Raw genomic sequence first — 15,832 nt, 5'->3', positions numbered from 1 at the left:
GATGGGAAATGAGTCCAGGCCCCAGTCTGTGTCCCACCTCCTTTTTATTATATTATATTGTAATTATAAATATAAATATAAATTAATCTTTTTTATACTGATAGTGTGTATACTGTCATTCAGTATTAAATAAATAATAATTATATAAAATTTAATTTTTATATACATGTCATGAATCCAACGATGATGATAATATATACACTGCCTGTCTATCAGTGCATGTAAGATTTATTCATATAGATAAATATTTATTCAAGAGGTTGTACAGTAGTTAGTAGTCATATTTTATTTTTATAATGACGGTGACATGGATATATTTACAGATCCATAATAAGATAATACTCTACGGAGTGCTAGTTACTAACACTAGAAGAATAATAATATAATAGTAAAATGGAGGGGAGAGGACACTCGGACAGGAGGAGGTGATATGAGCAAAGCTTCGCATCATCGTTTGAATCCACGTCGATACACAGCCAAGTCTGCAATTTTGTATTTGCTTCGTTGCTTTTCGCTTTCAATTCATGCAAGCGGTCATAAACAAATACTCTCTCCACTTCTACTACTACTCCCATGGTATAAACTATAATACTACACAATATAAACTATAATACCAAAAACAAACTGGTAAACTCCAACAACTCTTCTCAGTCTTTTTATTTAGTATTTTCCTCTTTCTCTCTCTCTCTCTCTCTTTCCTCTATCTTTCTTAGCTATGCAGTATGCATTACACTGGTCAATTACCGGAGTAATTTATTTATTACTCGTTAGGGAATCTGGATCCATTTGCATATTCTGATGCTGGCTTTTTTTTTTTGTTGGTGTGATGACTCTATAGCGGTGGTGAACTCCCATCCCAACTCAATATGGAAGATACGGAGAGTTGCAGCAGCAGAGCATCGGAATCTTCGCCGAGTCCCGGTCGGAAACGGCGTCTCAAGGTCGAGGTTTACCACGACGTTCTCCGAAGACTTGAGGAGTCCGAAGTCGAAGAAGTTAGCCGGCCTGGTTTTAAAGATGAGCTCTGGAATCACTTCACTAGGCTTCCTCTTCGGTACCGCATATACCGTCTTCTCTTTTTTCTTTCTGCATGTTGCTCCTTCATTGGATTGGTGATGATTAAGTTGAATTATACTTAATTCAGTAGGAAGTACTTAGTTTTGACGCTTTTAAGTTGTTTAATTTGGAGTTTTGGTGTGGTGATCGCCGAATACATCAGCAAAAAAAAAAAAAAGGGTAAAAACGGTGAGGATTTAAGTCTAGAAGGCGAGTTCCTTGTGTTAGATTCGACCTTAATTCGTTACAACCACCGAACATTGGTGGTCAAGGCTAGTTGATTTCATCGCCATCTACTTTGTTTATCTTCGTAATAGCTGTGTGAGAGACGCGCTGTTAATATGTCGTTATCATGGATTTGCTTGCGTTAACTAAAGTCTTCATTTGCATAGTAGTTGCTTTGCGAAAATATATGATTCTGCTCGTGGATTAGACGTTTTGTAGTGCAACTACTGTAGTTGAAAGAGACAATAGGCATGGTTTTGAATTGATAATCAATTTCAGTTTAATTTGTCAGGAGCAACTTGCTGATTAAACTCAATGATTTGAAATTTTGAGTGAACCGTTCACATGAAATCTCGTATCTGGAAGAGATAGAGTGTTTTTAACGAAATAGGGACTGGGATAAAGGGTAGGTTGCTCTGCTGCTGATTTGTTCTTTTGGATACTGCAGTTATGCTTTGGATGTAAATACTGAAAGGGCACAAGATGTCCTTGTGCACAAGAAATTGCTTCATTTGGCACATGACCCTTACACCAGGCCAGCATTTGAAGTCCGCCTTGTGCAGGTACCAAATTGGAGCCATCTTCACTTAATCTTTTTTATCATAGCTTTTGTTCAGACTGTCCCAGAAAAGGCCAGAGTCTTTTGGAAAATCTTTTCCTACACAGATTGTTTAACTCATATTAGAAGTGAAAGTTACATGGTGTTTTATTTGGCTCAGAGTTCTCCGCCACAATCAACTGATTTAACCTCTGATTTACGAAAGTTTTATGCATTGAGGAAGTGCAATAAACATGATTACACGCTAAATTTGTACAATTTTATTATTTTTGTTTTTTCTGATACGTCAATCTCTATTCACTGTTGTCTATGAGCTATCTTGGACACTGGCACGTGGCCTAGTAAATCTGCTCTAGAGTACCGTCCTACTTAATCCAAGATATATGCTGCTTATATTAACTGTTGCATATCTTGTCTTGCGATGGCATTTGTTAGTTAAACCATATGTGTGTGTTTAAATCTGTGCAATCTTTGGTATTTCTTTGTGTTTCGATCAAAATTGGCTATGTACTGGCTATGTACTTTTAACTTGTTCAAAGGTTCAAAATATCAGTTAACTTTATCTTTCATATAGGTTCATCCTTTCTCTGATGGAAATGCTGATGATTCAGTTCATTCAAGCTTCACAAAAAGCGTTCAGAAGTACAATCATCCTTGCAGGTAGAGACACCATGACCATGTACTAACTGTGATTGACCCCTCTTTATCTGACACAAGTTGGTTGCCCTGATCTGTAGACTTCATCCTCCACCGGCTTTCAACTTGTCATCTAATTCTGAATTTGCACAAGAAGCAAACAGAGCTTTTATTCAGCGTGGAGATAGTTCTGTGAGTGGACATTCACACTTATATCGGTAATACTCTGAAAGGTTTGGGCCTCATTGAGCTATTCTTTTTCTTTCTTGTCACCTGATGACTTTTCCAGGGAGAACATCTTATGGATTCTGGGCAGATTTTTATTAGCATCTTTGTAACATTGATCTTTAAATCCTTGCAGTCCTCTGCACGAAGTTACAATTTCTACAAATGACAAGCCAAAACTCCTCAGTCGCGTGAGTGACCTCATCCCGCTTTCTTGTTTTCTTCCTTCTCCTCTCTACTGATCTTTTTGCTTTTATGTGAAATGATTGTAACTAAGTTTTTATCTGAGTTTGTATATCTATATTTTCAGTTGACTTCCTTGCTTTCTGAGGTTGGGCTGAACATTCAAGAAGCTCATGCATTTTCGACATCAGATGGCTACTCATTGGATGTCTTTGTTGTTGATGGTTGGGCCTATGAGGTATGTGTTTTGTTTTTTAGCTGTTTATGTAGCTATTCTTCATGAGAAGTACGATTTATTGTGTATGAGATCATGAAGAACCTTTGCAGACTGTAAATTTGGTGGTGTGGTTTGCTGTGACTAACATGCATGTATCGTCTGTATCAGCAGCTTTCCATGTCCATGTCAAAGCAATACGTGCAATAATTATAACGTGTATCGCAAGTATTAGACTTTTGGCTATTGCTTTAATGCTTTTATACATGGAAATTTGAACATCCACTGCATCATTTTTTGTACCTTAGGGTAATGTTTTCGTGATTAGATGCTCCAGCTTCATATATGTAGTTTGTAATGGAAGGATTTGGAAATTTCCTGTGCGTTCGAGCCTTTTAGCCAGCTGATCTTCAGGTTGATGGAAGCTCTGCTGTATTTACTCTTACTCGTGTTCCAAAAAGGTTGATGCTCTGAAGCTATATGGTCAGAGAATATGCATCAGGTAGCTGGGAATGAGGCTGATTATAAATCTTTTACTGAAGCAATCAAATAACCAATGCATGACTTGCATTACATTCTTCTTAATTTAGGCGGGTGACAGTAGAATTTTAGTCCTGAAGGTAATTATTTTGTAGGAGAGGAGGAATAAGGACGTAAAAGAATAGCATTTTATCAGAAGGAAGAATTTCAGCATTATATACACTCTTTCATTCGGTGTTCTAGTGCTTAGTTTGATCAAAGTTTGATTAAATGTTAGCTGCTATAGCATGTACAACAGCATGTGTGGACCTTGAGTTTGTCATTGGATCTTGCACTGCTAATATTAATACCTCAATATTACAACTTTAAGTATCTTCTAGAATTTTAAGATCATTGTTTTAAAGCCCTAATATTTTTGGTGCTATATTATTCATTTCTCCACAAGTTGACTTTCTTGCTTGCTGCAAATATTTTGCTAGGGAACAGACCAGCTCGTAAAAGTATTAGAGAAAGAAATTCCAAAGATCGAGGTAACTTGATTCATTAGAACTTGTTTTGGACTGTTTTCCAGTTAACATACTTTTCAAGTACAATGCAGGAATATTCTGGATTAAATCCAGAAATGTTGCCTTCTCGTGTAAAGTTGGAGCATAGTAAGATTGCACTTCTCCCAGATGAGGTCAACATACCAATTGATGATAGTGATGTCTGGGAAATCGATGCCAAGCTGGTGAAATTTGAGCATAAAATTGCCACAGGATCAAATGGTGATCTGTGAGTGCTATGCTATTTAAAGTATAGTTATGCTAATCCATTAGTTTCCTTTAAATATAATCTTTTGATGCCAAACAGATACAAGGGCATCTTTCATAGTCAGGATGTGGCAATCAAAGTTCTTAAAGCTGAGCACTTAACTGAAACAGTACAAAGAGAATTTGCTCAAGAAGTCTACATTTTGAGGTTCATTTTCTTCACTATGTGCAATTCTTTTGGCTGTATATCTAAGTTTTGTTGGATAATATAGAGAAGCTTTTGTTTTATCTTGAGTCCATGCACGCTTTTCAACAAGTGTATTTTCTTGAGTTCATTATATGCTGTTGCTGTGATCTCTTCAATGACAAGGTATTCTGTGTTTACCACAGAATAAGCACCTGTCCAATAAATGTTGATCTTAGTCTGCAACCTACTAACATGGTGAAATGATTCTTAACAGACAAATAAAGAAAAAATAAAGTAGCTGAAATGCACCTAGTTTGGCTGAACATTTTTGTGAAAGAAATGTCCCATGGTGTCCTTGATGCACGAATGTTTTGCATCCTGCAAATTTGGGACCCTTCCCATTGGTTGATGAATCTGTGCTGCTAATTCCCTAGACATAAAATTTCCTCGTGATGGTTGGCTTTTGCTGATTTAAATTTGGGACTGTTATAGGTTCATCAATTTCTGCTGCTAATTCCCTAGAAATAAATTTTTCTAATGATGTTCTGCAGAGCTGCTTTGTGATACTTTTGGTTTAAATCAATTTTCAAGATTGCTACATGTTGCCATTCAAGATTTACCTTGGATGTTTTTAGCGTGAAATAAGTTGGTAGATTGCTAAAGAAGAATCAATACATAATGAAAGTAACATGAAAGGTGACTATCGCTTTCAATGTTTGCACTAAGTGATTATGTTCTAGCAAAGAGAAACATTTTGTTTTGTACCAAGCAGAATTATTTCTCCATGGTCATGACTTACAGAAAAACTAAAATATAGTTATATCTCAATTAGCAGAAGCATACCTTTCCAGCTCTATGCGGTATACTGGAATATAACCATATTGCTGATTTATTTATATATTGTGATCCCATCATCTATGTTGTTGATTCTCCAATCTAAACCAAGTAATTCTGTACTTGAAGGAAAGTTCGGCACAAGAATGTTGTGCAGTTTATTGGTGCATGTACAAGACCTCCACTCTTGTGCATTGTAACTGGTAAATCCTGCTCTGATTTAGAATGGATCTTGTGAACATTTATTTGATTAATTACTTCTTTCTTTGTTTATCCTTTTTCAGTGTCAAGGTCCACCTTTCCAATCATACTTCTATCTGTGTTTGTTGAAGATGTCCATCATGGAAGCCAGCCTTATCTGGTTCTCTTTCTTGATTTTGTTCTCAGAATATATGCATGGAGGAAGCATCTATGATCTCCTGCATAAACAGAATGGTGTACTTAAGCTACCTGCCATACTCAAAGTTGCTGTTGATGTTGCAAGAGGAATGAGCTATTTGCACCAGAATAATATAATCCACAGAGACCTTAAGGCAGCCAACCTTCTCTTGGATGAGAATGAAGTAAGGATCTTGAAGATTACTTTGTTTTTCTCAGATGATTTTTGCTTTTCATTTTCTAATCGAAAGTAAAAAGAGAATCCAGTTTGTCAGTAAATGAATTATTGTTTTTAGATGGATGTTTTATGGTCTCTGCATTCTAAACGCCAATTACATCTAGCTATAATGGTTTTCTTCCTGAGTTTACTTCTTCAAATTAATAATTCATAGAAATGTAAGATATGTTTGTGCTTGCTTGAATGTTTTCATCATCTGAATAATAGTTGTATCAAGCTTGTGGATAGGTTTTAGTTGCTGACGGGATTTTGTATGTGTGTGCGTGTATGAACTGACAGGTAGTTAAGATCGCTGATTTTGGTGTAGCTAGAGTGCAAGTTCAATCTGGTGTCATGACTGCTGAGACAGGAACATATCGCTGGATGGCTCCTGAGGTCAACTTTCTTCTCTACTTTGAATTCTGTGGAAACACAATTACCTTTTCCAATGTTAGGTTTTTTTTTTTTTTTGAGCTCTTCCAATGTTAGTTGATAACACAGTTCATTCTTCAGTTATGACTCACTATTTTCATGCAGCTTGATAGTATTTAGAGATTATTTCCCTTACAAATTATATGTGACCTGAAATCGATAGTCAAGGAAGTACCATCCTAGTATACTGTCAGCATTAGTACTTTACACAATTCAGTCGTATATGGTTGGCTCTCATTCTGCTTATTTGTTTTGATTCTTGAAGGTTATTGAACACAAGCCATATAATCATAAGGCTGACGTTTTCAGCTTTGGAATAGTTCTTTGGGAGCTGCTGACAACAAAGGTCCTACTCTGTTGCAGTTTACAATGTTATTAGTTCTCTAATTAAGTCATATGGAAGATTGTCTAAAATGATTTCTTCACTCAACTCTTGGAACATAGGTGATGATTCCCATTTAGATTGTAGATATATGATTTCCATGTATCAATGATCATTTATTCTGATGTGCCAGCTTCCTTATGAGCATATGACCCCATTACAAGCAGCAGTTGGTGTGGTCCAGAAGGTAATTTCTTAGACGTGATGAGATTATTATCCACCCTCAGCCCAGCAGTCTGCATTGCTCATATAGACTTTTTTCTTTCTTCCTCAAATAGTGAAGAGAACTACAACTACTACGGATTCCATGTCTGTCACCATGTTAATCGATGAATGTCATGTTCCATTATGTTAGAAACCTTAGCGTTGATTGACATATCATTGCTCAACAAGTACCTTCAGAAGTTGAATGGTTGTTTTCATCATGAAGAGCATATTTCTTAAATGGAAGGATCCATCAAGAATTTTAGTTAACTTTTGGGTGGCTGTTCTTTGTGATGGGGATTCTAGGGTCTAAGGCCTTCCATACCAAGGCAAACTCATCCCTTGGTGGTGGAATTACTTGAGAGATGCTGGCAGCAAGATCCATCCTCAAGGCCAGAGTTCTCCGAGATTGTTGAAATCTTACAAGACATGGCAAATAGGGTATAATGCCTCCCTTACTATTCCATTTTCAGGACTGTTAGACTACTAAAATTTACTTCTTGAGCCTAGGTTGTTCAAGAAGAGCGGGCCCCCAAAAGGAAAAGCCTTGGAGAACCCTATCAGCTCATGGATGTATTGGGCTGAACAGGCAAGAAAGTGAAAATGCTGCATGTTGCTTGCGTAGCTACCCAAGTTGCAGAAGAGGCGGAAGTGTTCCCCCAGCTGCTAAGCGGCATAAGAGCGAGTGGAAGCAAAAGAAGCAATTTTGTCCAAAAGAATTTCCTACACCAGCGATTGCATATCTAACGGGTCGGAACCCTCCACAGATTAATGGAAGCTGACCCCTTTCTTTTCGTAATTCTTCGTGTTTTTTCCCCTTGGCCCCGTTGTTCTCTTTGAGTAGTTGGAACGTACCTTCTCGTAAGGTATGGAACATTGTTGTATAGTCCATTTAGAACGTGTACTAGTTCTCTTCCAAGTTTGGTACTCAGAAAAAAAAAAAGAAAAAGAAAATCACAAGTAGGTGTAGTTTTTCTGCGATGAAGAGCTCACTGATGCGGTATAGTCTTGGAACAGGACTAAGAGCGTAGAGGAAGCCTTCTTCATCGCCGTCCATTGCTGGTCTCAATCACACAAACTTTTCATGGTGTCACTACTATTATGCTTCGGATTTCATTTTCGCATTGCTTGTCCTTTGGTCTACCTCAGTTTTTAAAGAGGAATGGAATTTTGTATATCAATGTAGCGATCGCATTTCTATAAAATGGCAAAGCACGAACACATATAATCATTACGAATACAAGTGAATGGGAAGAAGTTAACAATAACTTTCTGTTTTTAATGATTTTCCAGCAACCAAATTTGGGTTGATTTTCCCGCAACAATGGTTGGTACATTGTGTAATTTTAAACAACAATAGAATTAGAATACAAATTATCTTTCATAATGAACTTGCAGAATAAATCAAGCACAGCTCTTGAAGTAGAAAACTTTGAATTGAAAGTTGGACCGTATCGTGAATTAGGGAAGCAAGCATACAAGTGGAAAGCGAAAGGAAGAGAATCAATTGCTAGCAAAGAGACACCTGAATTATGTATAAATCTAAAACGCTACGAAGGGCTAAACGTTTTTTGGTCTTTTCAATTTGTTGCTGTAAGCACTTTTTTTTTTTTTTTTTTTAAAAAGGAAAGTGGATCAATTGTTAACGTTGTAAACTTATTACCATACCTTATTCTCCTCATTATTCTTCCGCTTACCAGACTGCGAAGCCCATCATGTCTTTTTTTTTTTTTTTTTTTTTTTTGTTTAAAAAAAAGGAAAAGGTCAGGTGAAGTGATAGAAATACAGGCGGAGATGTCGGGTTGGTTTGGGTAGGGCCCGCTCAACAGTGGGATGTCTGGACTTGGGCTGTCCAAAACGCAACAGCAGTCACCACTCAGTACGGACCAGCAATGACAATGAGGCTCGCAGCTGGACATCTTTGTCCAAAAGTAGGGCTAATAAGAAAAACGCGGAACCCCGAAAACGGCGGTCGCGGAATTGAAGCCACGCGTAGGACTCCGACTCTTGTAAGTAGCTGCTGCTTTCGGTCCGTTATCCGCCCATCATCAACGTGAGACTTGACAGTTCAGTTAAGCCGTACGCCAAAACACACTAATTATAATAATAACAATAAAGAATAAAAAATCAAAAACCACTGTTTTGACCATAAAACCTATCATCAAAACGTTAACCAACCAATCTGTTTTTTGCTTTTAGACATCAAGGCATCAACCAACAATTTGACAAACTACTACTATACTACTTAAGCGTCTCACAAGCAGACAAAACAAAATAAAACAAAATAAGACATTATTATTAAAAGCTCTCGAACATTTTGTTTGTTGCTCCCATTATTCCCTTTGCTTTATATTTTTTGCTGGAGTTTGGACTAAAACGAATGCTAGGAGTGTACTCATCTTGTACAGTTCATGGAATAGCGACATGAATCTTTTGCATAGATAGTAGATTATTAAGACTCTCATTTATTTGAACATGGTATCATAACACTCGACGCCGCCAACATTTTTACACGCAAAAAATTTGGCAAACCACTCGACTCGTTATCCACGTAGATGCAAAAGTTGCAAATCATCCGCCGCTATAAAAGGCTCCAAAAGTTCAGAGAAGAGTGGCATGGAGTGTTTGCTTCTAGTTTGGCAAATAGTACAAATGATTTAGTGGATGTCTTCACCATTTTTTTTGTTTTAGCGCAAGTGCTTAGAGTTAATGGTGCGTTTCTCTTTGCTCTTCTTTCCAAGTTTGTGGCTTATTAAAGAACTGACTAGAATCAATAATGTACTGCAAAAAGTTTGGGTGATGATAAGGGTGACAGTCTGCACTGTAATTGAAATTGAAGGGAGTGTTCTTGTAACATTCGAGGCTAAATTAAAATTTTGGAATTGTAGCTAGATTAGGTTTTGTGTGAAATCGCAATGAAAAAGAGACTAATTGATGAGATAGAAGAAGATTATAGTATTCAGTCGATGAAGAAGAATGATTTTGACTCAAAAGAACAAGCAGCTAGCCGCAAGTTCGAAACATATAACAAAGCGCAATTGTTCCAAAAGATAAGATCCCGTCTCGAGGTCGCAAACCAGCAAAAACAAACTGCAGGAGGAAGGGCCGGAACGGTTGTCAGAAACAACGGTCCGGAAGGTTCACGGTCATGATTAGATCAAAAAATATTATTCTAGTGTTACTCGCTGTTGTTCTATTGTTACACCTTGTACAGATGATATTATACCGTGTGTAAATGGTGTTACACTTTTCGGAACGATTGTTCTGACAATCGTTCCAGCCCCGAATCCCCAGCGGAGCACAATAAATATCATTACATAAAACGAAGCATACAAGAAATAATAGGAGCATTTTCAGACTCAAGGGGCGCCAAAAACCTTTTTTTTTGGCTAGCGCGTGAATATGTACTCCATTTGCCCGGAACAATTTACTTGCGTTGCGTCCGAATATGTACTCCATTTCCCTCCCTTAGAATGTCAAGTCCAAACGTAATTGTAATTGCATTGTCCATGGACACCTGTACCATTAGGGATCCACCCCAAATCCCAATCTTCTGATCTGCCTACCTAATTCTCCCTTCCCTGTCTCTGATTCCCTACGCTTCCGTTCTACATAAAAACCCGAGCCATTTCAGCCAAATCTTCTTGGGTTTCTCACTCTCCCTGCCTCAAAACTCAAATCTACTGCCAACTCCCCTCCTCCTGCAATAGTCAAGGATCAATGAATAGTATACCCACAACGCCAGAAGTAGAACCCCACAAACCCAAAGGCGGTGCTCAAAGCTTATTGTAGTGGTTAGGCCATTAATTTAATGCTCCGTCTCTCAACACCTCATCAATCAATCCCCTTGAATATACTTTCAATTCTGACTTTAGTTGAATAATCTAGAGACGTGTGTTGCGGCCTTGGCAACAACTCCTTTTACTTTAAGTTGAAAGTCACATGGAAAAGTTTAGAAAATCTTTCAAAAACATTCACTCTCCTTCTGCTGCTGATCAGTCCCGTCTCCCTGAAGACGAGCGTTTAGCCCTCTTAGATCAGACCCAAAACCTTAACTTCTCCGACTCTAATAACTCTAACATGACATCCGCTCCCGTCGGCGCCGATTCTTCTGCTCAAAACGATGTCGTCATCAGAATCAACCCCCGAGGAGGAGGAGAGCGAGACCGAGAGCCCACCACTGTTAGTAAAGAAACCGAGCTGACTTCTTCTTCGTCGTCTTCTACTTCTAGCCAGGCCCAGGTGAGTGGTGCTAATGCAAATGCTGCTAAAAGTAATGTCTGGCGAGACTCAAGTTACGATTTTTCTAACGATGCTGCCATGAAGGCCATTGCTAATAACGCTAAAGATTTCGACTTTGTAACCGAGTCGCCGTTATCTCAACGTTCTCCGTTATCTAGGATACCGGAGAGTCCTAATAACTGCGACCAGATTACTCCCAGGGAGGTTAGAGTCTCGTTTACTGAAAATGTAGCTGAACCGGTTCGCCGCCGGTCTAATGCCAGCGGCGGTATTGGGAGAAACGGCGAACCGGAGGAGGTATTGGTTTGCAGTGGGAACTCTTCGTTCAGGAGAAAATCGAGCCTGTTGATGACGAAGACGAAGTCGAGGCTGTTGGACCCACCGGAGCAAGATCAGCGGTCCCAGAGGTTGATGAAATCTGGGGTGCTGGGGAAAGCCAGTGAGATTGACGAAGATGACCCTTTCTTGGAGGATGATTTACCAGAAGAGTTCAAGAAGATGAAGTTCAGCACTCTCACTGTGCTTCAGCTGCTGGGTCTGATTTTGATCGTTGCCGCTTTAGTTTGTAGCCTTACTATCGGAGTTTTGAAGAAACAGACTATTTTTGAGCTGCATCTGTGGAAATGGGAGTTGATGATTTTGGTGTTGATTTGTGGGAGGTTGTTTTCTGGATGGGCAATCAGGGTGGTGGTTTTCTTGATAGAGAGGAATTTTTTGTTAAGAAAGAGGGTTTTGTATTTTGTTTATGGTTTGAGGAATGCTGTGCAGAACTGTGTTTGGTTGGCTCTGGTTTTGATTGCTTGGCATCTTATTTTTGATAAGAAGGTTGAGAGGGTGACAAATGGGAAGATTTTGCCTTATGTTACTAAGATTTGGGTGTGCCTTCTGGTGGGAACATTCATTTGGCTTCTTAAGACCCTGCTTGTTAAGGTTTTGGCATCGTCTTTTCATGTTAGTACGTTTTTTGACCGGATTCAGGAGTCTTTGTTTAATCAGTATGTGATCGAGACATTATCCGGGCCACCGTTGATTGAGATTCAGCAGGAGCAAGAGGAGGAGGAGAGGGTCTTGGCTGAGGTCCAGAAGCTTCAGAATGCTGGTGCTAAGTTGCCTGCTGATCTCAAGGCAAATGTGTTGAAGAGTGGAAAAGTGATTGGTACGCCTCGCAAGAGTCCTACGTCTGCCACTGCCATGTCCGCAAAAAGTCCAACATTTTCCGTGGCCATGTCCAAGAAGGAAGAGGAGAAGGGTATCACGATTGACCATTTGCACCGGTTAAATCAGAAAAATATTTCAGCTTGGAATATGAAGAGGTTGATGAACATCGTTAGACAAGGAGTTCTGTCAACTTTAGATGAGAAATTGCAGGACTCAAGGGGTGAGGATGAAACTTCTGTGCAGATTACGAATGAAAACCAGGCAAAAGCTGGAGCAAAGAAGATATTCTGCAATGTTGCAAAGCCTGGCTCTAAGTAAGTTACTAGACCTGAATGGACATTATAGTGCAATTTTCTGCTTTGCTTTGACATCCTGACAGGTGGTTTCCATTTCGGTTCTTTCTTAGATTATTTGATGGTTGGATTTGTCTATTAATGACTGGAAAAGTTTGCTGTATCATGCTGTTTCCCATTTTTGGTCAACAATTCCACGTAAAAACTTCTACACTAGTTGAATATGGCATCTTTAAATTTGAAATTTGTGAAAGAAGTACGTTATCTTGAATGATGGCTGGAAATTTCACTATGTCGAAACTGAAAATGCTGTAACTTTTGTTTCAAATGTTTACAACTAAGCATGAGTGGTGCTCTGATAGTCATATCTTGAATTTGCTAGTGAAATATATTCCACAGCATGCTGAATGTTTTCCATCACATGAAGCACTATTTGAAATTCTTGTGTTAGTGGATTATTATCGTTTGAGGCCAAGTATTTTGTTACCTATGAACATTTCTCTCATTCAAGAAATTTTATTTTGTGTATTAGATATATCCATCTGGAGGATTTGATGCGCTTTATGAGGGAGGATGAAGCTTTGAAGACAATGCGCCTATTTGAAGGCACAAATGAAGGCAAGGGGATCAGCAAACGTGCCCTTAAGAATTGGGTAGTAAGTGATGTTCCCCCTTTTAGCCAAGTGTAATCGTGAATGACGTTTCCATTATTTGTTTCCTTCAATCATAAGATGCAGATCATATTCCAATTATTAATGTGCTTGGTGTTTGGAACTGTTGTAGTCTGGTTTGCATCCAAGTGAGATGCAAATGAAAATTTCTCTATCTACATGCTATTCTGAGAGACAGTCGAAGACTCGAGTAGCTTGACATCAGAACGTTCAAATAATCTTCTCTTCTTATTGTTGATAGGATTTCCAGATCTTGACCTTTCTAGATGTGGTTAATGAGAGAATATCTCATTGTATTCATCACTTGTTACTCTATCAAGATATGTGACTGTCCTTTTAGTATCTTTAGTGGAGCTTTCTTACTCCCTGTTCTATCTTACATAGGTCCGATCGTGTAAAACTGGTTGTTACTTTCCAGTGTGCTTTTTTTGCCAACTGTGATAGGATGTGTTATTATTTTCTGCAGGTAAACGCCTTTAGAGAACGGAGAGCACTTGCTTTGTCTTTGAATGACACAAAAACTGCTGTAAACAAGCTGCATCACATGTTGAATGTTCTTGTGGCAATAGTCATTGTTGTCATCTGGCTCCTCATCCTGAAAGTTGCAACTACCCATTTTTTTATCTTTTTGAGCTCTCAGGTTCTTTTAGTGGTCTTCATGTTTGGGAACACCTGCAAGACAACATTTGAAGCAATTATTTTCTTATTTGTGATGCACCCATATGATGTGGGGGACCGTGTTGACATTGATGGAGTTCAGGTTAGATGTTCATTCTTTTACTAAAATCCCTTTACTTCTTGTTCTTCTTTTTATTTTTATTTTATTTAATTTTTTTGGTGTGTGATCTGCTTGTGAAGTGGAAGCTTGTTTGTGAATTTTATTAATGTCAGAGCCGGCTGGTTGTTGGATATAACTAGTGATTTCTCATTCTGCGGATTTCAGATGGTGGTTGAAGAGATGAATATACTGTCAACAGTTTTTCTGAGGTATGATAACCAAAAGATCATATATCCAAACAGTGTCTTGTCTACAAAACCCATCAGCAACTACTACCGGAGTCCAGATATGGGAGATGCTATTGATTTCTGCATCCATGTTTCAACTCCGTTGGAAAAGATTGCTTTGATGAAGGAGAGAATAACTAGGTATGTGTGGGCTGCCTCTTCATCTTTCCTGTGTTACACTTTGGCCCTGTATAATTTTTGCAGATAAATTGGTTTTGCGTTTTCTTCTTAAGCCTTAAAACATATGATCAGTCGCATAAAAATACTGTACCGAGTTTTGCACGCCCAAACTAAAGATGACGGTATTCTCTAGTTTGTCTTAGCTTGTTTTGTTTGGGCGGTATATGGAAGACAATGGGGCTGTTAATGGATGGATGGATGCCTATCATTTCAAGCAAGCAGTATAGCCTTCATCTGCGTTGTGATCTGATGTATGTTGTGATTGGCGGCTACGCTTGCAGGTACATTGAGAACAAGAGCGACCACTGGTACCCGGCTCCCATGATAGTGATGCGCGATGTAGAGGACTTGAACAGGCTGAAATGGTCAATCTGGCTTTCGCACACGATGAATTTCCAAGACATGGGTGAAAGATGGGTAAGGAGGGCTCTACTGGTTGAGGAGATGATCAAAATCTTCAAGGACCTTGATATAGAATACCGCATGCTACCCCTGGACGTGAATTTACGTACCATGCCAGCTTTGACTTCGAGCAGAGCTCCCTCAAATTGGGCAGTTTTCTCTACCTGACCTCATGTGGATAACTAGTAGTGAAGAGTAAGATCGGATATCATATCATTGGTCAAGCCTTACTCTTGATGTAGTAGGGAGACACAAAAGTACTGCAAAATCGGAGTTACCTTGGTTGGATGTAGAGGCAGTAATCAACGACTATTATTTAACAATGGCCAAACCTATGCTAGTTGGGTTGTGTATAGTCATCATATAATACACTTTCGCGGTCGAGCTATCCTGATTTTCTATCAACTTCTTAAATTCTTTGGCAGAAATTTAAACGTATTCAAGATTTCTTAGTTCAGGAAACTAAATCAGTTTTTTTTAAAAAAAAATTAACTATTGAAAAAGGAATAATGGTCGTGATTATTCACGTCCTCCGTCGGGTTATTAATCCAGGTTTGTTTGGATTGAGGATTATTTGTTAAAATTTATTTGCTTACATCATTACTATAATTTCTAACACGCCTTTTTATATTCTCAATTACCTTTTTATTTCACATACATCACATCACAAAAAATGCTACAGTAAAAATATCTCAAATAATTTACAATCCAAACAGAGCCTGTTTTACCAGTCAAGGGTAATTATTAACTCATTATTCATGAAATTTGGCTTTCCTTCGGGTTATTAATCATGGTTCAATGAGCAATTCAGAACCTTGCATGTTTTTTCATTTATATTTTTCATTAGTTTTCGTTTTTAGCCGCATAAAAATTTATGTATGATAACTTGGACGTTATTATATCAACTTAGCTAGATG

At 38.4% G+C, this 15,832-nt stretch overlaps 2 protein-coding genes across 4 annotated transcripts; both read left to right on the top strand.

Annotated features, from left to right (window-relative positions):
* The first annotated feature begins 707 nt into the window (after positions 1-707).
* Positions 708-8,080, top strand: LOC113749828 (serine/threonine-protein kinase STY46-like). 2 transcript variants are annotated; one of them, XR_003464587.1, is made up of 17 exons: positions 708-1,054; positions 1,730-1,844; positions 2,415-2,500; positions 2,578-2,694; positions 2,838-2,892; positions 3,012-3,122; positions 4,058-4,108; positions 4,177-4,352; positions 4,431-4,538; positions 5,481-5,554; positions 5,739-5,914; positions 6,247-6,342; positions 6,644-6,724; positions 6,894-6,947; positions 7,271-7,405; positions 7,475-7,830; positions 7,982-8,080. XR_003464587.1 is itself a non-coding variant. In XM_027293695.1 (16 exons), the coding sequence occupies exons 1-16, from the start codon at positions 867-869 to the stop codon at positions 7,547-7,549; spliced, it is 1,698 nt and encodes a 565-aa protein (XP_027149496.1). In that variant the 5' UTR covers positions 708-866; the 3' UTR covers positions 7,550-8,080. The 2 variants fall into 2 exon arrangements, 1 of the variants encoding a protein (XP_027149496.1); XM_027293695.1 differs by having other exon boundaries at positions 7,475-8,080.
* Positions 8,081-10,457: 2,377 nt separating this feature from the next.
* LOC113749826 (mechanosensitive ion channel protein 8-like) lies at positions 10,458-15,300 on the top strand. Of its 2 annotated transcripts, none has more exons than XM_027293693.1 (5): positions 10,458-12,678; positions 13,190-13,310; positions 13,795-14,088; positions 14,272-14,474; positions 14,795-15,300. In XM_027293693.1, the coding sequence occupies exons 1-5, from the start codon at positions 10,907-10,909 to the stop codon at positions 15,081-15,083; spliced, it is 2,679 nt and encodes an 892-aa protein (XP_027149494.1). In that variant the 5' UTR covers positions 10,458-10,906; the 3' UTR covers positions 15,084-15,300. The 2 variants fall into 2 exon arrangements, with proteins under 2 accessions (XP_027149494.1, XP_027149493.1); XM_027293692.1 differs by having other exon boundaries at positions 13,190-13,313.
* The last annotated feature ends 532 nt before the right edge of the window (positions 15,301-15,832 follow it).

Source organism: Coffea eugenioides, chromosome 10 (assembly GCF_003713205.1).
Source record: "Coffea eugenioides isolate CCC68of chromosome 10, Ceug_1.0, whole genome shotgun sequence".
Classification (NCBI taxonomy): domain Eukaryota; kingdom Viridiplantae; phylum Streptophyta; class Magnoliopsida; order Gentianales; family Rubiaceae; genus Coffea; species Coffea eugenioides.
This window is presented reverse-complemented; position numbering and strand designations above follow the sequence as displayed.